Genomic DNA, 24,189 nt, shown 5'->3' on the forward strand with positions numbered 1-24,189 from the left:
GCTAAACACTGTATGAGGGACTTGAATATAAAGACTAACAAGAGGTAACAAGCACCAGGCGTGGCTCATCAGGGTCACGTCAGGGGGGAGGCAGGGGGGGGAGGCATTTGGGTGAGCCCTTCCCACCTGTAGCCATGCCCCTCATGGACATGAAGTTCAGCTTCCTGGATAAGTCTAAACATGGGTTAAGGGTGAGGCCATGACCCAGGTCCGCGTTTCCCACCCAGGTCCTCAGAGATCCACAGACCATCCTGGTTTTTGCTCCCTCCCAGCTCCCTGCCAGACAGTCCACATTTTTAGGGAGCTCGGAGGGAGCAAAAATGTGGACTGTCTGGCCGGGAGCAAAAATGTGGACTGTCTGCAGGTCCCTGAGGACAGGATTGGGAAACACTGCCCTAGAGTAAAAGGGGGTCAGACAAGCTACTACCATCTGCCTTCATCTCAGAACTGCTATCCCTCCTGGCCTGAACAATCCAGTCTTTCTCGAAGGGTACATTACAAGGGAGACAAAGAAATAATTCTTCCAAAGCTTGCCTCAGACTCACAGGCGTTCAGACATTAATAATATGTAAGCATCAAGCAAATTTATGGAGGCTCACTTAGGGAAAGAGCTAACAGCTGCGGGTAAGAGCTGAAGTTCCCTCCCGCGTCGATTCAGCCTACGGAGGCTTTAGTGTTTGGACTGAACAACTGCCCCCCCCAGCAGCCCACGCACCCACTGATAATCCCCATGGCAATGGGAGCTTCAGTCAAGCCACACCAGCATCACCACAGGCTGAAGGGCTGCACAGAGGAAGAGAGAGCGCTTGTGCAGACAGAGAAAGGCCAGGGTTTGGTTCTGTTGTTGATCCGGACCGCATTCAGCGGAAGGTAATGGATTCCATTGAAGCTGCTTGGCTCTGGCTCCCTGTCCTGAAACAACTCTGTTTGCTACAGAAATAAGGAGGGACCATAACGAAGTTCTCTTAGCAAATTCAATTCCTTAGCTATATTTCAGCCGTAACAATTTTTATGTCACACAGCCTGCTGCAGAAGAAGAGATTGATCTGCAGTTGTTGCCCCACTGCCAATCTGAGTGACAGCATTTGGCAGCCTACTGGGCATTTCTTTAATAACTCATGCACTCTCTCACCACCCAAATAACTGGCCAAGAGGCATTATCATAAAGCACCCAGACCCCTGAGCATCTGAGCGCAGAAGAAAATCCACTGGAAATTGTTAACCTGGCGGAGTAGGTGTCTCTCGTGTACGTCAGGGCTGAGGTAAGCGTGCTTGGATCTGAGCTGAGATCCAGCTCCAAAGCCCGTGTAAGGCCAGGACAGGAAGTGTGTTACTTCCCTTCTCTTCTAGAATAGTTCCCTATAAAGCCATCCATCCATCCATCCACTATTTTCTAACTGCTCAGGGATGTGGGCCTGTATTAACCGAACATTGTTTGATGTTTGTTTAGTCAGGCAGTCCTGGGCGCCCCCCCAATCTTGCACCCTGTACTGCCTGGGATAGACACCTGGTGACCCTTTCAAGGATAAGGGTTTAGAAGAGAGACAGACAATTGGATGAATGTCTGAATAGATGGATGGATAGATATTTTGTGGGTACTTTAAACTGATCAGATTTTATAGATGATATTACTTACTTGTATAGTATGCTGTTAATCATACAGATGGGCCAGCCTTATCCAATTAAATGTTTTGAATCAGTAAGTGACAGGGGAGGAGCACTCCGGGAGCCAATCAGCTTTCAGCTGGGGCCAGTGGCCTCGCCCCTGTATCCACCCCAGTACGTATTTGGCAGACGCTTCTGTTCAAAGTGACATATGTGAGAGGAAAGTTGGGGGTCAGAGAGCAGGTCAGCCAGTATTCAGTGCCCCTTAAGCACCTGGCTTTAACCTACTAAGCTAACACACCAACCTCCTAGTATCGCTCCCATTGCCATCCTCTGTGACTCTGGTCTGCTTCAATAGACACTTATCCTTCAACCCGAAGCCAAAGCTGTTACATGCAGAGCACCAGAGTGGACTGGGTGAGACTGCAATGTGGCAAGGTCACCTTACGGCCCATAATGCATTCTGGCTGAATCTATGGCCACCGGACGGGGCGGTCCTGCCCGCCAGCGGATCGCGGCCCCTGCCACGTGCCCCTCACAGTGCCCCGCGCGTGCCTACAGTGAGGCTCCCTACAGTGAGGCTCCCTACAGTGAGGCTCCTACAGTGAGGCTCTCTACAGTGAGGCTCCTACAGTGAGGCTCCCTACAGTGAGGCTCCTACAGTGAGGCTCCCTACAGTGAGGTTCCCTACAGTGAGGCTCTCTACAGTGAGGCTCTCTACAGTGAGGCTCCCTACAGTGAGGCTCCCAGCCCTGCTAAAGGTAATCTCGGCCTGGCAGCCCACGCCGCGCTCCCTGGTGACGGCTACCCACCATGTGCACCTGGGTCCTACACCTGACCCCTGCTGGACGAGTTGAAGCGGAGCAGCTTCTATAAACTGCCGGTTGCTTTATCCACAGGCAGCCTGAATCTAGGTCAGGTTTACTAGCGGCTGAAATCCCAGGAATGATTTGTAATGTAAAACTGCTAGATTTGGGTATTCTTACTAATGGAGAATAAATTTCTTTGGCTTTAAAAAGATTTTGAAAATGGGAGCCACTCCCCAAAAATCTACAAACCAATGACTGAAGCGGACAAAATTTGATATGTACAGCCAATTGGTTTTAAGGGTTTTTATCCATATCGATGCTGAACAATTTATTGGCCCTGTGAGGTATCTCCCATCATCACTGCAGCTGGCATGTCGGACCAGGACGTGCAACCCTCCGTCACTCAAGGGGAGCACATCATCTCTCCCTAAGAGACGAAATATGCAGCAGTTCCATTGGCCACTTGCACTCCGTGCCAGTGAGTGTCATCCTGACTCCCCCCCCCACCCTTGGCTTCTACAATCTAGCCCATCTCCCTTATTAAGACAAACAGCTGGGGACGATAAAAATGGGGAATTATTATTAACAGCATCATTCTCCTTGGTCGGGTATGGAGGCTGATGTGATGATGATGATGAGTGACGATGGACAAGTACCGGTAAACTGGAATGTGTTTTTGTCACATATCTGATCTTGCTCTCCTTTTTAAGACATAGACGTGTGCATAACACAGGGGGCAGGGAAGCCTGGGGTCCAGCCACACATCAAGCACCCCTGGGGCATTTTTGCGGGGGATATGGACCTTGTTCCAGGCCCAATAGAAATTAAGCTATTCTGCCAAGCACAAAATACAAACTGGCAACCTTCTGAGAACTGGCCCAACCTGCCAACCTGCTGGGCCACACCGCCCTGGGGATCTCTGTGATCTGGCATCGATTGTTCCTGCCTGACACAAACTGAACACTGCCTTGTTTTCTAAAGATCTCCTCAGGCATAGTGTCTGGCTCTGTGGGTCAGGACCCTGCAGTGGGAAGGTTGCTGGTTTAGGTTCCACTGCCAGCTAAGTAATCATATCATTGTTGGGCCCGTGACTGAGGCCCTTAACCCCACCAAAATACTGCAGGGGGCCGTCCCAGTGCTCTTACTGCAAGCTCCTCATTCATATGGGTCTCATTAGGGAATAAGATGGAAGTTTAGCTAACAAAAGCATTCATGTCTAGCCTATCTGTACAAATGGCAAACAGAAAATGTTGTTATCATGCTGCCAAACTCACAATCACTCATTTTTAAACTTGACCTGGCCTTCTGAAGGAGGGATTCTCATCCCAGCACCTTTAAGGGGCCGAGGATGAGCATCACACCCACACAAGATCCAGAGGGCGGGAATCAAACCCATGCAAGGGGCAGAGGGTGGGAATGAAACCCACACAGTAGGGGCCGAGGGCTGGAATCAAACTCACACAAGGAGCTACAGGTGTGGATCAAATCCATCCAAGGGGCCGAGGGCAGGAATCAAACACACACAATGAGCAGAAGGTGGGAATCAAACCCACACAAGGAGCCGAAGGCGAAAATAAAAAAACAAACCCAAGCAAGGGGCAGAGGGTGAGAATGAAACCCAGACAAGGGGCTGAGGGCAGGAATCAAACCCACACAAGAGGCTAAGGGTGGGAATCAAAGCCATGCATGAGGGAGATGGTGGGAATCAAACCCGCACAAGGAGCCGAGGGAAATAATCAAACCCAAGCAATGGCCAATTGTGGGAATGAAACCCACACAAAGAGCAAAGAGTGGGAAATCAAACCCACGCATGGGGCAGATGGTGGGAATGAAACCCACACAAAGAGCAAAGAGTGGGAAATCAAACCCACGCATGGGGCAGATGGTGGGAATGAAACCTACACAAAGAGCAAAGAGTGGGAAATCAAACCCACGCATGGGGCAGATGGTGGGAATTAAACCCATGCAAAGGGCTGAGGGTGAGAATTAAACCCATGCAAGGGGTCGATGGTGGGAATAGATTGTACGCGCATGATCACTGTGCCCACATGGTCACTGTCCTTGCACGAACATTATCCTTGCACTATCATTGTCCTCGCATGGTCACTGTGCTCACATGGTTACTGTTCTAGAACAATCATTGTATTCGCATGGTCACTATCCTTGCACGATCATTATTCTTGCATGGTCATTGTCAGCAAGAGTGAGGTGGACAGCTGGACCATTTATGACACACAGGGAGAGATGGGAAGACACGTGGGGAGAAGTCAACGCCCCTAAGCCTGAGGGCACATGCCAGCTACAGTGGATGCTAAAATCCTGCTGCAAAGGTTACCTGTAAAATCGTAGCTTAATGTTGTGTGTTACGGCCTGGTCCAGCGGGTCAGTAGAAATTTAAATAGAAAGCACAGAACAATACTGTATGTTTTTTCCAATTTACCATCCTCAGAAAATGCTATGATTATTGTATGTCATTATAAACACAGAGATAGCTTTTTAAACAGATTTAACTGGCAATAATATTCCTATTTTTACCTTGCTGTGTGTGTCAAATTACTAGGTGAAATACAAATATGTAGAGTGTGTGTGTACGGCCCTAGCGGCCCAATGGAACAGCACCAGGTCCGCTGGTTTCCATTCCCTCCATAGCCCCCGTAGCCGTTCTTTGCCGGAATCACACCTCCAGGGCAGGCAATGACACCGTCACGTTTCGCAGCGTTTGCTGCTGCGAGTCGATTTCGCCCGTGACCATTGATTGCGCTTTCATTAGCCGAACACCAGGCGGTCGGAGGAACAGCAGCCTACTCAGAACCACCTACGCCGGGCCTCCTACACCAGGGAGCTGTTCCACGGGAAACAGCCGTAGCTTGTCGGCGTTATTAGATCAAGGGCTTCATGGATGGGCCTCATGGATGGGCTTCATGGATGGGCTTCATGGACGGACATGGACTTCAGGCTAATTCAGAAAAGGTTATTACCATTATTGAAAACATTTTTGTAAATTGAAATAAAATAACACACTAAACTAAAATAAAAAACGACATCTAAACTAAGACTATAAATTTTACTTCCTAAACTGAAATTAAATGCAAACAAAAATCAGATCCTTTCCATTACTGTTTTTAATACCATTTAGCTAAAGTAATGGTTTGCTTATGTTTCATTACCATTGATAATACCGGGAATGTGGTTTGCCCATTTTAAAGACATTAGTACACAATGTGCACCGTGTATTAATTTAGGATTCTCTAAAAATCAGACACAGAAAAAGCTCTAAAAATTTAGTTTGTCCACAGAAATAAAATTACTGAACCTTAAAGTGAAACTAAAATATATAGAAACTAAAAAGAAATATCTGTAAAGTAAAAACTAATAGAAACTAATAAAACCACACTGAAAACCAATTAAATCATCAAATGAAAAAGGAAAAAAAAATAAAAATAAAAACTAAATTGAAGAATCAAGTCTATAATAACAAAGGCAGGACAGGACCGCCACGTCACGCCACGCCCGCTCCGCCACACCCAGCATGTCAGACACACCTCTCTCAGGCCCAGCATGTCAGAAGCACCTCTCTCAGGCCCAGCATGTCAGAGACACCTCTCTCAGGCCCAGCATGTCATACACACCTCTCTCAGGCCCAGCATGTCAGACACTCCTCTCTCAGGCCCAGCATGTCATACACACCTCTCTCAGGCCCAGCATGTCAGAGACACCTCTCTCAGGCCCAGCATGTCATACACACCTCTCTCAGGCCCAGCATGTCAGACACACCTCTCTCAGGCCCAGCATGTCAGAGACACCTCTCTCAGGCCCAGCATGTCATACACACCTCTCTCAGGCCCAGCATGTCAGACACTCCTCTCTCAGGCCCAGCATGTCAGACACACCTCTCTCAGGCCCAGCATGTCAGACACACCTCTCTCAGGCCCAGCATGTCATACACACCTCTCTCAGGCCCAGCATGTCAGACACTCCTCTCTCAGGCCCAGCATGTCATACACACCTCTCTCAGGCCCAGCATGTCAGAGACACCTCTCTCAGGCCCAGCATGTCAGAGATACCTCTCTCAGGCCCAGCATGTCAGAGACACCTCTCTCAGGCCCAGCATGTCAGAGACACCTCTCTCAGGCCCAGCATGTCAGAAGCACCTCTCTCAGGCCCAGCATGTCAGACACACCTCTCTCAGGCCCAGCATGTCAGAAGCACCTCTCTCAGGCCCAGCATGTCAGAGACACCTCTCTCAGGCCCAGCATGTCAGAAGCACCTCTCTCAGGCCCAGCATGTCAGAGACACCTCTCTCAGGCCCAGCATGTCAGAGACACCTCTCTCAGGCCCAGCATGTCAGAGACACCTCTCTCAGGCCCAGCATGTCAGACACACCTCTCTCAGGCCCAGCATGTCAGACACACCTCTCTCAGGCCCAGCATGTCAGACACACCTCTCTCAGGCCCAGCATGTCAGAGACACCTCTCTCTGGCCCAGCATGTCAGAAGCACCTCTCTCAGGCCCAGCATGTCAGAAGCACCTCTCTCTGACCCAGCACGGCGCAAATAGCTGACTGGTTTCGACATCAGCATGCATCGGGCTGTAAGGCGCTCACCCCTCGATTTCTAGTAGGTTTTTTATACGCACGAGTCGAATTGTGCTTAGAATGGCTAAGAAAAATGCTTTAATAACTTCACCAACACTAAGCCAATCAAACAATTTACTCATTACTCATGGCAGGGGGCATTACATCTTTACATGGGAGGCGAACCGAGTTTGTTGACCTATTAGATGATGAAAGAGCATAAAGTCTCTGAGCTGCGACTCATTCTGTACCATTTTAATGAGACACAAGACCCCAAAGAATATGGTGATCCCCACCCCCCCCGCCGACCGCCCACCCCTTTCCCCAGTTTGTTAGCAGGGCAAAGCATAATCCTATCAGCCTGTGAGACATAGCATGTCAGAAAACGTTGCAAACTATATTCATTAACCTGAGTTTAGGAGGCTGCCATATAGGTCACGACCTTCCGGAGTGTTCCAGGAAGTCAGAGACAGGTGTCATCCACACACAAAGAGGGGAGAACATGGCTCCTGTAATCACTTCCACCAGCCATGTCACACTCATGTCACACTCATGTCACAGCTCAACTCAGAATTGGGAAACTTAGAATGAATCCTGACAAGATAACAACAGATACTGTTGCTTTGAGAATGTAATCACAGCACTGTCATTCTCCAGAGAATCTTTGAGAATGTAATCACAGCACTGTCATTCTCCAGAGAATCTTTGAGAATGTAATCACAGCACTGTCATTCTCCAGGGAATCTTTGAGAATGTAATCACAGCACTGTCATTCTCCAGGGAATCTTTGAGAATGTAATCACAGCACTGTCATTCTCCAGAGAATCTTTGAGAATGTAATCACAGCACTGTCATTCTCCAGAGAATCTTTGAGAATGTAATCACAGCACTGTCATTCTCCAGAGAATCTTTGAGAATGTAATCACAGCACTGTCATTCTCCAGGGAATCTTTGAGAATGTAATCACAGCACTGTCATTCTCCAGGGAATCTTTGAGAATGTAATCACAGCACTGTCATTCTCCAGGGAATCTTTGAGAATGTAATCACAGCACTGTCATTCTCCAGAGAATCTTTGAGAATGTAATCACAGCACTGTCATTCTCCAGGGAATCTTTGAGAATGTAATCACAGCACTGTCATTCTCCAGGGAATCTTTGAGAATGTAATCACAGCACTGTCATTCTCTAGAATGTAATCACAGCACTATCATTCTCCAGGGAATCTTTGAGAATGTAATCACAGCACTGTCATTCTCCAGGGAATCTTTGAGAATGTAATCACAGCATTGTCATTCTCCAGGGAATCTTTGAGAATGTAATCACAGCACTATCATTCTCCAGGGAATCTTTGAGAATGTAATCACAGCACTGTCATTCTCCAGGGAATCTTTGAGAATGTAATCACAGCATTGTCATTCTCCAGGGAATCTTTGAGAATGTAGTCACAGCACTGTCATTCTCTAGGGAATCTTTGAGAATGTAATCACAGCATTGTCATTCTCCAGGGAATCTTTGAGAATGTAATCACAGCATTGTCATTCTCCAGGGAATCTTTGAGAATGTAATCACAGCACTGTCATTCTCTAGAATGTAATCACAGCACTGTCATTCTCTAGAATGTAATCACAGCACTGTCATTCTCCAGGGAATCTTTGAGAATGTAATCACAGCACTGTCATTCTCCAGGGAATCTTTGAGAATGTAATCACAGCACTGTCATTCTCCAGAATGTAATCACAGCACTGTCATTCTCCAGAGAATCTTTGAGAATGTAATCACAGCACTGTCATTCTCCAGAATGTAATCACTGCACTGTGATTCTGAGAATCATGCTGACATAAAATAGCAAGCATCACGTTTACAAATGTATATTTTGGCTACTTCTCATTCTGGACCAGGGTAAACGGAGGAGACCCTCCTCCGTTTACCCATGGATCAGACACACAAAATCTGCTACAGACCAGAGATGGACTCAGATCCCTCTGCACCATGGATGGAAAAAGTCTCCTATAGACTACAGATGGACTCTGGTCTCTCTGCACCATGGATGGAAAGAGTCCCCTATAGACTACAGATGGACTCTGGTCCCTCTGCACCATGGATGGAGAGAGTCCCCTATAGACTACAGATGGACTCTGGTCTCTCTGCACCATGGATGGAAAGAGTCCCCTATAGACTACAGATGGACTCTGGTCTCTCTGCACCATGGATGGAAAGAGTCCCCTATAGACTACAGATAGACTCAGGTCTCTCTGCACCATGGATGGAAAGAGTCCCCTATAGACTACAGATGGACTCTGGTCCCTCTGCACCATGGATGGAAAGAGTCCCCTATAGACTACAGATGGACTCTGGTCCCTCTGCACCATGGATGGAAAGAGTCCCCTATAGACTACAGATGGACTCTGGTCCCTCTGCACCATGGATGGAAAGAGTCCCCTATAGACTACAGATAGACTCAGGTCTCTCTGCACCATGGATGGAAAGAGTCCCCTATAGACTACAGATGGACTCTGGTCCCTCTGCACCATGGATGGAAAGAGTCCCCTATAGACTACAGATGGACTCTGGTCCCTCTGCACCATGGATGGAAAGAGTCCCCTATAGACTACAGATGGACTCTGGTCCCTCTGCACCATGGATGGAAAGAGTCCCCTATAGACTACAGATGGACTCTGGTCCCTCCGCCCCATGGATGGAAAGAGTCCCCTATAGACTACAGATGGACTCAGGTCTCTCTGCACCATGGATGGACACAGTCCCCCATAGACTATAGATGGACTGAGGTCCCTCTGCACCATGGTAGGACACAGCCCCTACAGACCACTTATGGACTCAGGTCCCTCTGCACCATCGATGGAGAGTCCCCTAAAGACCAGAGGTAGATTCAGGTCCCTCTGCACCATGGATGGAAACAGGCCCCCTATGTGCTAGGAGTGCTGCGGAAATTGTGATACTGTACCTGGCAGGCATTATAGAGCAGCTGGTGCTCAAACTTCTTGATGCCTAGGATCTGCTGGAACATCTCGTAGAGCTGGTCCTTGCTGAGGATGAGCTCAGAGGCAGCGCTGGCCGTCATGCGCTGCTGCTGCTTGCGTGGGTCCTCCTCTCCCCTGTAGATGGTGTCGAACTTGGCAATCCAGGAACTGAGCACTGTTTCCTTACTGAGGCCGTCAATCTCCGGAAGGCTACGCACACGCTTCTCAATGTGCTTCTTGAAGACATCGCGGGAGTCGTTGGCTGAGAAGCCCCCGCTTTGCACCATCCGGGACACGCGGTCGCTCTTCAGGAACACCTGTGGTCAGAGGCATCGCAAAAATTAGTCACTCTTTATTTCATGCTTGTGTTCCTCTTCAGTGAAGCCACAGAAAATACAAAAAAGTGTTACTCTACATGGTTGAGTTCAGACTGACTGTGTCCTTGATCCTGCTTTAAAGAGGCAGCACAGTCATGAAATGCTCTTATAATCTCTCCTTAAATTCAACCTGCTTCAAATCTAAGCTCTTAAGAACAGGGATGTGGCAGAATGAGTGAAATCATACAGTCTCCCCCAGAATTCAGGGTCTGGCTAACCTGGACAGAAGTGAGTCCAATTCAATCAAGGTACACAAGACATATGGCATAGTGTATCTCTTCGTGATGAACAACCCTGAATACAAATGCTCTTTTCCAAGGCTAACATTGTCTACAAGCGTACCTGATCTGTGAAAGGTAAAAATAGATGCATAATTTCCCCGCAGCTGATTGAGGTAGGCCGCCATTAAAGTATAACAAAGCCTCACTATGGACAACAAAGGCTCCCTGTGCTTCTTTCATCTTCACATTCATTTCTCGTAATAACAAGGCCGACGCCGCGTCCAGCGTGCCAGCTTTGCAGCACAGACACACTCTGAAAGCGCTATTCCCCTGTCAGCTACAAGATTCGCAAAAGTGTCCTTTGCTGGTATCAACAGACAGCCAGGGAGCACAGTGGGGAACGAGAGATCCTAGAAGCCCTTCATTTAGCCTGCAGCAGTACTGAATACTCAATGCTCTACATTCTTACATGTCTTCTTTCAATCCATCAATTTCTCGAGCTGAAAAATTCCCATAGGAGGAATTCCACAAACATGGCTGGATACAGGCTGCCTCGTTTTTTCATGCTGTGCTAGTTTATGCATTTGGACTAATGTCGTTTTATGCTTTTGCTCCTGTTCCGCCAAACGGTCCTCAGATCCTATACACATTTTCTGGAAACTTCTTACCATTTCTCTTTCGTAGGACAACAAGCCCGTGTTTCTGCTACATTGCCACCTTGGCAGCTTGTACACAAAAAGCTTACTGGTTTTCAGTGTCTCCCAGTTCAGAGAGTGTTTACTTTTCATATCTGCCAGGGAGAGGCAGACGAGCCTCTAAGCTGTCCAGCTTCTGCCTCAACAGAAACTGAGAAAATTCTGTGAATTTTGCTGTTGAATGAGCCTCACTGAAGTACAGCCGGTGATAAGGATCTGAGACCTCAGACCTCACACCTGTGTTTCTCCCCAGTTAGCTTCTCTAAGGAGAATAAGAATGAGTGACAAACTGGCCCACATCCAGCAGAAAGAACCAAAGAGCTTTGAGCTTAATGAAATTGAAAAGCCACCTTAGGCTGGTTTCAATAATGCATAATTGAAATGGCTAATTTAGGTCTTTAAAATGGCATGTTGATAGACTGTGTATCCTGGCCCCTCTCTGTTCCACTTCTCTTAATTTTCATTAAAGACCACTGCAGCCAACAGGACCTTCTCAACTGGCACGATCCAAGGTTTGGCTAAGATACCGACTTGGCGCGATGTTCAGGGAAGCTATCAATGTCTCTGTCGGATTTGTTACCTATACTCTGGAGACCCCAGAACTGGCCACACGCCACTAGAACATCACCTTCACGCTCCAATAAGCAAAGGCGCAATATGAAAACGGCTTAGAACCTAACAGAACCTCTTAATGACGTCTTATATGAATGCTATTGCAAGCATACGCTCATGGCTGTTAGCAGCTGTTGGACACTTGCCATTCATTGATGATGCAACAAAAGTAACCGCTAGCAACAGCCACCTACAGCCGGCGATGCCTCTGTGATGGAGACACCGAGCAAACAGCTCAGGGCTCATTTTGTATGTGATCTCATTTAAAAAAAATTACATCAATCAACTGAAAAAAAAAAATATCATAATCTGCAAACTGAACAGAGTTTGTAGTTCAGCATGGTCTTTTGTGAGTCTTTTTTTGTAGTTCAACATGGTCTTCTGGGAGTATTTTTTTGTAGTTCAGCATGGTCTTCTGGGGGTCTTCTTTTTATTTAATGAACTCTTTCTTTGTATTTCTGGCCCATTTTTTATTTATTAAGCTGTGAGGGCAGAAATTCATTAAGGCTGTAAGCTAAAACTTAAGCACAGACTCTATGGCATTCTTACTAAATGGACCTCCATTCATTCCTGTGTACAAAGAATGTTTTAAATGCCACCTTATGAGACTCTACTCTTTTGTTTGTTAAAACACATTCACAAGCAAAGTAATTCAAAAGGCGATGATTCATCATTTAATTCAGTAACTGCAAATGCCCCTCATTAATATAAACATTCACAGACAATGACAGACTTTACTTTATCATGTAGGGGTCATGGATCCTATTCAACTGCACAGCTCAGTAACTGCTTACAGAACAGCCGGGCTCTTTGGCATGGCTGGGGGTCGCCATGCCTTCAATGGGCGAGCCGTTGCCTGGTCTTTCAGAGATAGAGGTTACCTCATAGTAGCTCTGGACGGCATTGATGAAGGCCTCGTCTGCTACGATCTGCGTCTCTCCGTTGAGGAAGGCCTGGAAGTGCTCCTTGACAGTCTGTAGCTGTTGCTTGCTAATCTGGAAAGGAGAAGATACACAGGTAACACCTCTCCGCTGCGGAGCATGCTAATCCCAGCCAGTCAGTTGTATCTGTGTAGCGGGTCCTGTGGCCTTGTTACTCAAATTCAAAGCGATGACGTTCCCCAGTTGCAGCCGGTAGGTACACTGAGGAGATGCAGGAGATAATCCTCAAGTTCCCACAATCAATTCTGGGTGTAGCTTGAAGGAGATCTAAAAAGATCTAAAGTCCGGAATCATCACTAATCCAGGTTTAGGGATGTTTTTCTTGTAAGACAGCATGGGGGAAAGATTGGTGCCAGCGTTTTATGTTATGAGGGATCTATATGTCAGGAAAGTGGCAGGAAGTGAGACGCAAGCAAGGAAGTGATGAATAATGATGTGAATGAGGCTGCGTGCCAGTGCCACAGAACCAGCTAAGTGCCGTGGCAGGGAGGAGGCTCATGCTCATTTTCACATTTATTTCAATAGTGCCTTTTCCCCAAACCCAATATTTAATTTTGACATCCACACTGTGCAAATTATTAAGCAGCTGAGCCCATAAAGGCTGCTCTACAATATCTAGCATTAAAATCAGTAATTACTCATTCCATCCTGCCACCATGTGCCCTTTTAATTATTTTCGTTAACTTTATGTGGCTTTTTAGGCCTTGATTGTTTTTCTGGATAAAGATTTAAAGGGAGTTTGTCTGTTGTCATAGCACTGTGAAGACAGTTTAGTCATAGCACGAGGCTTAGCTGCAGAGCAAGGCTTAGCCATACGGCGAGGCTTAGCCATACGGCGAGGCTTAGCCATACGGCGAGGCTTAGCCATACAGAGAGGCTTAGCTATACGGCGAGGCTTAGCCATACGGCGAGGCTTAGCCATACGGCGAGGCTTAGCCATACAGAGAGGCTTAGCTATACGGCGAGGCTTAGCCATACGGCGAGGCTTAGCTATACGGCGAGGCTTAGCCATACGGCGAGGCTTAGCCATACAGAGAAGCTTAGCTATACGGCGAGGCTTAGCCATACAGAGAGGCTTAGCTATACGGCGAGGCTTAGCCATACGGCGAGGCTTAGCCATACGGCGAGGCTTAGCCATACAGAGAGACTTAGCTATACGGTGAGGCTTAGCCATACAGAGAGGCTTAGCTATACGGCGAGGCTTAGCCATACGGCGAGGCTTAGCTATACGGCGAGGCTTAGCCATACAGAGAGGCTTAGCTATACGGCGAGGCTTAGCCATACAGAGAGGCTTAGCTATATGGCGAGGCTTAGCCATACGGCGAGGCTTAGCCATACAGTGAGGCTTAGCTATACGGTGAGGCTTAACCATACAGTGAGGCTTAGCCATACGGCGAGGCTTAGCCATACAGCGAGGCTTAGCCATACGGTGAGGCTTAGCCATACAGCGAGGCTTAACCATACAGTGAGGCTTAGCCATACAACGAGGCTTAGCCATAAGGGAGGCATAGCCATACAGTGAGGCTTAGCCATACAGTGAGGCTTAGCCATATAGCGAGGCTTAGCTGTAGAGTGAGACTTAGCCATACAGCAAGGTTTAGTTGCAGAGAGAAGCTTAGCTACAGGGTGAGGCTCAGCCATACCGCAAGGATTAATCATAGAGCAAGGCTCAGCCATACAGCGAGGTTTAGCCGTACAGTGAGGCTTAGCCATACAGTGAGGCTTAGCCGTACAGCGAGACGTCTATTGCAATCATTGATGGTGTCCTTTTTTGGTTTACCTCTCAGGTCGTACTCTGTTTGTTCAGTTAAAAACCATTAGATCTTAGATTGTTCTAGTTGCTAGGGGTGTTCTGCAGGGCTCTGTTTTGGGGCCTCTTTTATTGATCATTTACCTTTAACCTCTTGGTAATTTTTAGAAAATTTTCCATGCCATGTCACTGTTATACAGTTGACATCCAGCTCTACTTATCTGCTATGCCTAACTCTGTTATCCCCCCACTTCCCTCTCAGAGTGTCTATCTGAGATTCAAACTTGGTTTGCCACCAGTTTCCTTCAACTTAATAAGAATAAAACTGAGGTTCTCCTCATAGCATCCAAATCTACTCCTGCCAAATTTGATAATTTTTCCCTGAAAATTGAAGGCTCTATAGTATCTCAATCCTAGTTTGGGTGTCACCTCAAGTTTGGGTGTCATCCTTGCCTTTCAGATCACATATTCATAATATTACTCATCTGCGTATCTTCACCTCCATAATATTAATCATTTACACCTTCAAGTACCACCATTCTGGTACATGTATTGGTCATGTTCAGGGGCGGATTAACACACAGGCTAGATATGGCTTAAGCCTAGGGGCCCCACGTGTGCCAGCCTGCAAGCGGGCCCCCATTAGCGCGGAGGGGGGCGGGGTTGGGGGGCCCACAGACTACTGTAGCCTAGGGGCCTCTGTACACCTTAATCCGCCCCTGGTCATGTCCCATATTGATTACTGTAATTGTGGATTGTTTTTTTTTGTAAGGAGTCCTTGAGAGGCCTTGAAAGGCGCCTTTAAATAAAATGTATTTATTATTATTATTATCAGCTGCAGAGGAAAGCTTAGCCATACAGTGAGGCTTACTCATAGATCAAAGTTCATAGTCACAGAGCAAGATTTAACCATAGAGTAAGGCTTAACTGCAGAGTGAGGCTTCGCTATAGAGTGAGGCTTCGCTATAGAGTGAGGCTTTGCTGCAGAATGAGGCTTAGTTGTAGAGTGAGGCTTAGCCATAGAGTCGGAGGCAGTTGTGGGAATGGAAAATACCCTTTACTTTTAGTAAATGTAAATAAAATATAGAAATATGTTTATTTTTACCACCATAATAATATTGTGATAGCCACAGTTTTGTCGCACACTCAGAATTATTCTAAACAAATCAGAGTGTCAGAAAACGCCTTACTTACATTTTAGTGACATCGACGTATGTGATCCATTTATCCTGGATTTGCATGCGAGGTTTCTGTTAACCAGAAACATTAGAGTAATTTATAGAATCAGCATATAAAACCATGCGATAAATCATGAAACTTCGCCCCCCCCATATTTTTTTTCCTGCGGGAGGCTTAAGATTCCCAGGGGTACGAACAAAGCCCAGTCAGGGAGCTCAGATACCAAAAGCACTCCGGCAATACGCAAGCTGGTCCACCTCCACCCGTTCTCCACCTCGCATGCCAGATTGGTGCCCTAAAGGAGGATGGTCAGCTTGCCAGGCCTGCTTCCCCGCAGTGGACTTCAAGCCAAAGATAACAGCATCATCCCACTCAGGCAGGCAAATCTAAACAACGACGCAGTGAAAAGTGTATATCAGGCTGATACTGAAACAGAGCAGTGAATAAGACCAGCAGTAAGACTTAAAGGGTCACAAAGAGCAGAACTATGGGAATGTCCTGGGTGTGTTATAGCGGGACCTCAGTGTGACATGGAGCAGCTGCAGAGAGAGGCACTCCAGTTTGGACAGCCTGCTAACTTTCCTTAGCATGTGAAACACTCTTAAGTTAAATATGGGATGAAGATACTCCGTCATTTAAATGTAAAATGTGTAAATTAAACTGCAATGGGGCAATAGATACAATAAGCAAAAGAGAAAATGCAGATTCATTAAAGCTGAACTTGAATCACAAGAAAAATCAAATAAATTGGGGAAAAACTAAATCACTAAAATCAGACGCCTTTTAAGTAAATTTTGCAGATTATTTGTTCTCCTGAAAGTTCCCCTGGTGTGGCAGTGTTTGTCCAGTTACTCCACTTCCAGCCAGTCCCAGCCCACGCTGATCGGTTAGTCAGGGTCTCTGAATTGACATTGAATCAGAGCACTGTCAGTCGCTGCCTGATTTGCTGCCAATCGCTGCCTGTAAATCTGACAATGCCAACCACATTGGATCAGAGTGCCTTCAATCGCTGCTTGATTCGCTGCCAGTCGTCACCTGACAATGGCGAATGCCATTGGATCAGAGTGCCGTCAATCGCTTCCTGATTCACTGCCAGTCGTCACCTGACAATGGCGAATGCCATTGGATCAGAGTGCTGTCAATCGCTGCCTGATTCGCTGCCAGTCGTCACCTGACAATGGCGAATGCCATTGGATCAGAGTGCCTTCAATCGCTGCTTGATTCGCTGCCAGTTGTCACCTGACAATGGCGAATGCCATTGGATCAGAGTGCCGTCAATCGCTTCCTGATTCGCTGCCAGTCGTCACCTGACAATGGCGAATGCCATTGGATCAGAGTGCTGTCAATCGCTGCCTGATTCGCTGCCAGTCGTCACCTGACAATGGCGAATGCCATTGGATCAGAGTGCCTTCAATCGCTGCCTGATTCGCTGCCAGTCGTCACCTGACAATGGCGAATGCCATTGGATCAGAGTGCGTTCAATCGCTGCTTGATTCGCTGCCAGTCGTCACCTGACAATGGTGAATGCTATTGGATCAGAGTGCCGTCAATCGCTGCTTTATTTGCGAGGCAGAATCAGAGTAACATGTTTCTCAAGGAGAAATGTGACGCAAGCCACATAAATCAAAACATGCACATCGGAGGAACTCTGTAAAAGGTCAGTTACAACAACTGACCTTAAGCCTAACCCACTTACAACAACCTAACCCTAACCCCTAACCCTAACTCCCCCCCGACTGGTGCTTGTTCCCCCCTGTGCCACCATACAGTATTTAAAAAAAATCCTTCTTAGAATTGCCCTGATTAAACACAGAAATTTCAAAATTTCTATTATACATTTTTTATTATTCTTCTTTTCAAAAAACAGGCTGATGTGCTCAGTTTGTGTGAAACATCTTTCACTTCTACTACCAAATTCCAAACATTAAGCGCATCAAAATGTAAAACCCGTTACGTATGACAGAAGTTTATAACACTGAACACCAGTGAGCACCAGTCAAGCTTGGCACACTAAATTTCAGCTTTGATTAGAGTTTGGGCTGAGCAATCAGAGAGATGTGGTCTTAATGCCGGTCTTGGCTTCAGACACCAGCCATTAAGTAATGAAATGTTAAGCACAGGGTTGGCATGGCAACCAGGGGTAAGAGGGAGGAGTCAATCTGTGGAGAGGGCGGGGCTTGCCCATGGAGGATGCTCATAAGCCTGAAGTTTACAGCGAACATAATCCATGAGATGGTCCTCATTACCTTCACCATCTGCTAGGGTAAGTCGTGCCGTGCGTTATTAGAAAGCTGGTGTAAGACCGGAGGAAGGCCTCGCTCCGAATTCGTGATGGTTTGTGTTTAATTAAATCCCTTTGTTAATTAATTCCCTGCTGTCCATCCATAACCCGCCATGTGGAAAGCAAGGCTCCAAATCACAACCCCCCCTCTCTCCACCATCTTCCCAGCTCTTGTTAGCGTTCATCCATTGAGGTGCACACGGGTCCCGCCTGTGGGAGCGGAGAAGACCCCTGTGATTCTAAGACTCCCCAGGGTGATTTCAGCCAGTGTACACTGAAATGCTGTATGTGCTTCCTACTGGATCTGAAAGCCTCACCCTGCCTCATCCCACTCCTAATGCAACCCTGTTTGGTCAGCAAATTTACCGATTCAATCACAAGCAGGATGTGACATGTGAGAGAAATTATGCCGCCTTTCTGTAGATCAGCAGTCCTTTGCATGCTGTGTAACACCCTCTCTCCAGACCATCTCCAAGCCTTTGCCCTAAATCCATGCTGGCCAGGTCTTTCTCTCTGCTGGTTTCGTTTGGCTGGCGCAGTGCATTTATTTGTCATGGATTAGCCTGCCTCCATCTCCAGTGCTCCATCACGATCATACGGAACCCCTGAATTCCACACAAACGTGCTCCGGTGCCTTGGGGAGTGCTTGATTTTCCGGGTTACCGCCGTCGGATATCCGCTCACTGGGGGGGGGGAATAAGGTTGCACCAACAAAATGCTTTAGATTGTACTGTTGGTGCCAGTGAATGCAGTTGATAGTAAGCAGCTCCTTCACAGAAATCCCTTCTGATCCTCCTTTGTTATCGTACAGAGCCGACTGAGACAAAAGCTTGTACCAAACACTACTGTGACAGTGACCGCTGATGGCGATCACTTTGACGGTCAGTAGTGTTTGCGTAGTGTGTCCTGAGAACAGTAAGTATTCAGTCTCTGACGCTGCTGGATTAAAGAGAGGCCAGGGAATTTTGCCAACAGACTATGCATATATACCATGTTATAAATAACAAACTGAGTTTCCCTCCAATTTTGGCAATGAAAGAGCCCACAAATTGCCAGGTGTGTTGCTTTTCATAGCTGAGATTGGAGGTGGAAAGAAATCATCTCTTTTGGAGCATCTCAGAGGCTAGAAGTGCTTCATATCAGTCATTGAAAGTAGCAGGTAAATGAAAGGAAGGGGTCTTCACTGGCTGAGCTCGAGGTTTTCCACACATTTGGAGTTTGTGTTCCTTTGACACGGACACGTCTGGGTAACAATGGAGAGAGTTACTGCAGAAACGGGCATCGTCAAGGAGACTGAAAACTCCCCACAATCAGAATTACATAACAGAGCCACCTGTTGCAATTAAAATCCTATTAAAATCCAGCTGTGTCTTTTATAGGCGCTCTTTCCATCAGGTTTAATGCCCTGGAGTGAGACTGGAACAGAACCATGTACCGCAGAGGGAGATGGCAGGAGGGAACGGGAACTCCATTTGTGTGCAGAGGTCGAGATGGATTTAACAATGTTGTAGCGAGGAATGAAAGATGGATCTTTTGGCGTCATTGGAACCATCGTCTAACATTGATACTTATCCATATAACACACCCATTTGCTAAAGATTGGGTCAAGTTAGGGGTTTTGGGGGCACAAAACTATGGAGGTGGATGCAGGTAATGCAGGTAGTGCAGATGTAAGGTTTACGGGCAATTTATAAGGTACATATGCTTGTTATCGCAAAAAGCCTGCTTCTGCATTCAGGGAATCATGTGGCCGGAACTAAATGCATACAGCAGGCAGACAGGACAAGAGGCTCAGTGATTGTTTGGCAAAGCATCAGGACACCTTTGGTCTAGATGTTTTTAAACACGGTGTGATCATTAATGCCAGATGTACCAGTGCCTGTATCTCAGACAGCTGTCCTCCTGGGATTTTTGCACAGCACAGTGTGTGGAGAACAAAATATGTCCAGTCAGGGGCAGCTCTGTGCTGAAATCTCCGTGTTAATGAGAGAGGTCAGAGGAGAATGGGCAGACTCGTTACAGCTAACAGGAAGGCCAAAATAACAGCTCCGGACGACAGCAGTCGGCAGAAAGGCTCCTTGCACCACACAATTCCTCCTCCGGCGAAACGTTTCTGGAGGCAAATGGCGATCCTACCCAGTACTGACCAGGTTTATCTATAGAAGTACCCAATGTGTGGATGACTGGAACCTTGCTAGAGGTCAGAGAAATTATGAGTCAGTGGCAGATTGAGAAGGCCAACGCACATTCACTCCTAGCCCTTAGATTGCACCTCTTTATTTTTGTGCATCTGCCTTTCATTTTGTGGATTGCTTATTCTGTTTGTACGTTATTCTTTCATTAGCATCTTTTCATTGGAGTCTTTATGACATGCGTCGACATTCTCTGAGTGTATTCCTTATTTCGTTTGCATCTTACACTTCAGGGTCAACCTACAAGGGTCTGCTGTTCCTGTAAACATTAGTGTCCTGACTTCAAAATGAGACACTGGAGATTACAGCAAACACACAGAGTGCTTATACAGCTCTGTCTACCGACAGACAGGGTGAGTAATATTGATAGATATGCTTTTTGTTTGTTATTTTATGTCACGTTTTAGTGTTTTCTGGTGCAGCCAGAAAATCCCATTAGATATAAGATACACAACACCTTTATGTTTAAATCCACCCCACAATTAAAACACTGACTGGAAAATTCTTACAGGATTGAGGATAAACAAGTAAGAGTCAGTTTCCTGTAAATTTGCCCTTTTAACATAATGTACTGTTGTTCTCTAATTAAAAAAAGCACCTAAAGCCAAAGAGAACAACTGTGCATTAAAAAAGATTTAAAACATTCACCAGTGAATGACTCATGTCTTCCAATACAAAATCTGTGACCTTTTTGCCCATATTTCTGATGACAATCACCCTAATATATTTCACTTGAAGTTCATTCATTAAAATTAGCTGGCTAACTCTTAACTCTGTTCATTTAGAAAACATCATTTACTGCACCATGATAAACAACCCTCTTTCTAAAATGATTCCACAAACTGTTAATCTTGTATCTCCTACCTAATAACAACCTATCAAATGTTATAATGCATTGATCTGCTGGATTTTCTTCGCACACGCAATCATATGAAAAATATATTATATCTATAAACTACTGATCCAGTACAGGGTCTCAGTTAAATAACACATAACAAAGACAAATAAGGTTAAGCATAAGGAATAACTCTTGAGATGCACTGGAATGTCCAGCAGGGGGCTCTGCTGCCTGGGATGAGTCCCAGGCCCCTAGCGACCCGGAGCTGGAAGGCAGGTTGGAAGGCGGATGGCTGGATGTGTCATATAACTGAAGAAGGTTAAAAGCTGGTTACTAATCATCTGACAGCATACAAGTTGGTGTCCAAGTCAGTTGTATTAATCATGGCGTATATGAGGGAGGACTACAATAGCACAGCCTTTCCATGTCCCCTGGGGGCCTTAAAGTGTTTCACTCACCCTGGGAGAGGTGGGCCAGTGCTTTTGTGTGGGAGTTGACATTAACAATCCTACAGGGATTGTTTCCTGTCCCTTAAAGAAACGGGACCCTGCCTTATTAATTCCCTCTCACAATGGCCCAGAGGCTCCGCCTCCTCGATAGGGCCGCAGGCTCACCACGCAAAGTCATGTCTTCTTCACACAATGGACTTATTTGTGGAGCGAAATATGTAATTTGCTCTGCAACTGGCATTCATTGGAAAAAGACAAAGGCGGCTTTGATACTTTGTTTGTCAAGGGAAGCCACACCGCGTGCAAACGTACACATCGGCGTCAGCGGTCACGCCCCATCTAACAGGAAGGGATTCTTCTTAACGTGACAGTCAGGAGAGGCAGAAATGACGAAGGCACTGAAGTGACCTCGTTAGCTGGAGCGTGAGTGTGAGCCCTGTGCTAATTATGCACGTAACATGGGGACAGATCATTGACTAAAGCTGCCATCTGCTCGGACACCTGCGAACAGGGCGGGTCCTAGAAGAGAGCATGAACCAGTGCACATGGCCGGCGCCGTGAGTCCGTCAGGGCTGCTCGAACGAGGACCGACCCTAAGGGTGAAAAGATGCCATGTTTGTTTGCCGGTGAAGTATCCAGTGTTAAATACCACCTTATTGACATTTCCATGACTCTGATTGTTAAATGGCCATGATTATAATGCCGCACAGAGGTTTCTGAGAATTTTCGTACTTTGAAATAGTTTTATAAGTATTTCAGCGTGAGGGATTTTCCACAGATGAGCTGACATAACTCCAGTGAGCGTGCAGCCATTTCTCCCCCATTTTGTTTTTACATAACAAAATTGCATCAGTTAGTCGCGCGGCACTGTGACAGGGTAATTAGCCGCAGTGGGACTGCTGCCGCGATGTAATTGGCTGTGTCAGATCCGGTATTTGGAGGTATGCATCGCTTCCTCACACCGACTATCAGCTGCCGAACGGCTGTGTCTGTGAGAACTGGCGCAGTGTGAAGACAGCAGAACAAGCTCCTCTAATGGATCCATGTACATAAAAATGCATTCTTACTCTGCCTTGAGGCGGTGTGCGGCTCAGTAGGTTATGGATTTGTGCCCATGTCCAGAAGGTTGTCGGATCAAATCCTGGGGCTGGTAAGGTAATCACATGACTGTTGGGCCTTTGAGCGAGGCCCTTAACACCAGATCCTCTGGAGGCCCAGAATGCTGGCTGACCCTGAGCTCTGAAGCCAGACTTTCGTCACATGTACATCGATCTGGACAAAAACATCTATGAAATAAATGAGTAAATAACCTGTGTAGTCAAGGAATGATGTAATGCCTGCAAACTGATTCTGGCTTTCAGAGGGAATGAAGGAAAAGGTCTGATTCCAAGGGACTAGACATGTAAAACAATCATTTGTAGCCCAGAAACAAAAGAGAAGCTATGAATGAGCAATTTTTAAGCTAGAGCGGTCTAGGTATGGTTCAGTCATCATTATGTTGAGCAGTAGTCCTGGTAACTTGCCATGGGATTCAGAAAGAAGCCCAACGGCGCCTGGCTCACTTTAGGAAGCCAGACTGTGATTTGTGATCCAGGTGGATGATTCATTCACCCGTCAACTGGTCAAACGCGAGCTGCTGCAGCGCTGAGAAGTTGTGGGTGTTTGTTGTTAGACAACACGCTGTAACTTCGAAGATGCTAACAGGACTATTATAGCAACAGCAAGTTTTACTAAAGGCTTCTATTTAACTCCCCGTCTTCCAATCACTTCACAAGTGAGGAATCCTTGTGGTCAGCGAGCAGGTCAGCCAGACTTTAGCAGTCGTGGTTAAGGGTCTTGTTCTAGGGCTTACACTTATATGGTTACCTGGTCAGTCATGGGTTCAAACCCACAGCCTTCTGGATGTAGGCACAGATCTGTTACCCCATAAGCTGCACACTGCCTTACAGAGCATTCAGAGACTCTCCCAGGTAACAGAGGGCACACCCCAGCCTTGCACACCCCAGCCTTGCACACCCCAGCCTTGCACACCCCAGCCTTGCACACCCCAGCCTTACACACCCCAGCCTTGCACACCCCAGCCTTACACACCCCAGCTTTACACACCCCAGCTTTACACACCCCAGTCTTACACACCTCAGCCTTACACACCTCAGCCTTACACACCCCAGCCTTGCACACCCCAGCCTTACACACCCCAGCCTTGCACACCCCAGCCTTGCACACCCCAGCCTTGCACACCCCAGCCTTACACACCCCAGCCTTGCACACCCCAGCCTTACACACCCCAGCTTTACACACCCCAGCTTTACACACCCCAGCCTTACACACCCCAGCCTTGCACACCCCAGCCTTACACACCCCAGCCTTGCACACCCCAGCCTTGCACACCCCAGCCTTGCACACCCCAGCCTTACACACCCCAGCCTTGCACACCCCAGCCTTGCACACCCCAGCCTTGCACACCCCAGCCTTACACACCCCAGCCTTACACACCCCAGCCTTGCACACCCCAGCCTTGCACACCCCAGCCTTGCACACCCCAGCCTTACACACCCCAGCCTTGCACACCCCAGCCTTGCACACCCCAGCTTTACACACCCCAGCTTTACACACCCCAGTCTTACACACCTCAGCCTTACACACCTCAGCCTTACACACCCCAGCCTTGCACACCCCAGCCTTACA

The 24,189-nt window shown here is 47.1% G+C and overlaps 1 protein-coding gene across 13 annotated transcripts in view; it reads right to left on the minus strand.

The window, feature by feature from the left end:
- Window positions 1-24,189, minus strand: part of cadpsa (Ca2+-dependent activator protein for secretion a) — a 120,456-nt gene that overhangs the window by 82,873 nt on the left and 13,394 nt on the right. For 12 of the 13 annotated variants that reach the window (XM_023794021.2, XM_023794018.2, XM_023794017.2 and 9 more), the window contains exons 2-3: window positions 12,753-12,866; window positions 9,951-10,283 (exon numbers count right to left, since the gene is read on the minus strand). In XM_023794021.2, the coding sequence (XP_023649789.1) occupies window positions 9,951-10,283; window positions 12,753-12,866 (447 nt within the window). Of the gene's footprint in view, window positions 1-9,950; window positions 10,284-12,752; window positions 12,867-15,756; window positions 15,863-24,189 lie in introns of those variants that run through there. The other variant, XM_072714955.1, reaches the window with a different exon arrangement.

This window comes from Paramormyrops kingsleyae, chromosome 8, assembly GCF_048594095.1.
Source record: "Paramormyrops kingsleyae isolate MSU_618 chromosome 8, PKINGS_0.4, whole genome shotgun sequence".
NCBI lineage: Eukaryota > Metazoa > Chordata > Actinopteri > Osteoglossiformes > Mormyridae > Paramormyrops > Paramormyrops kingsleyae.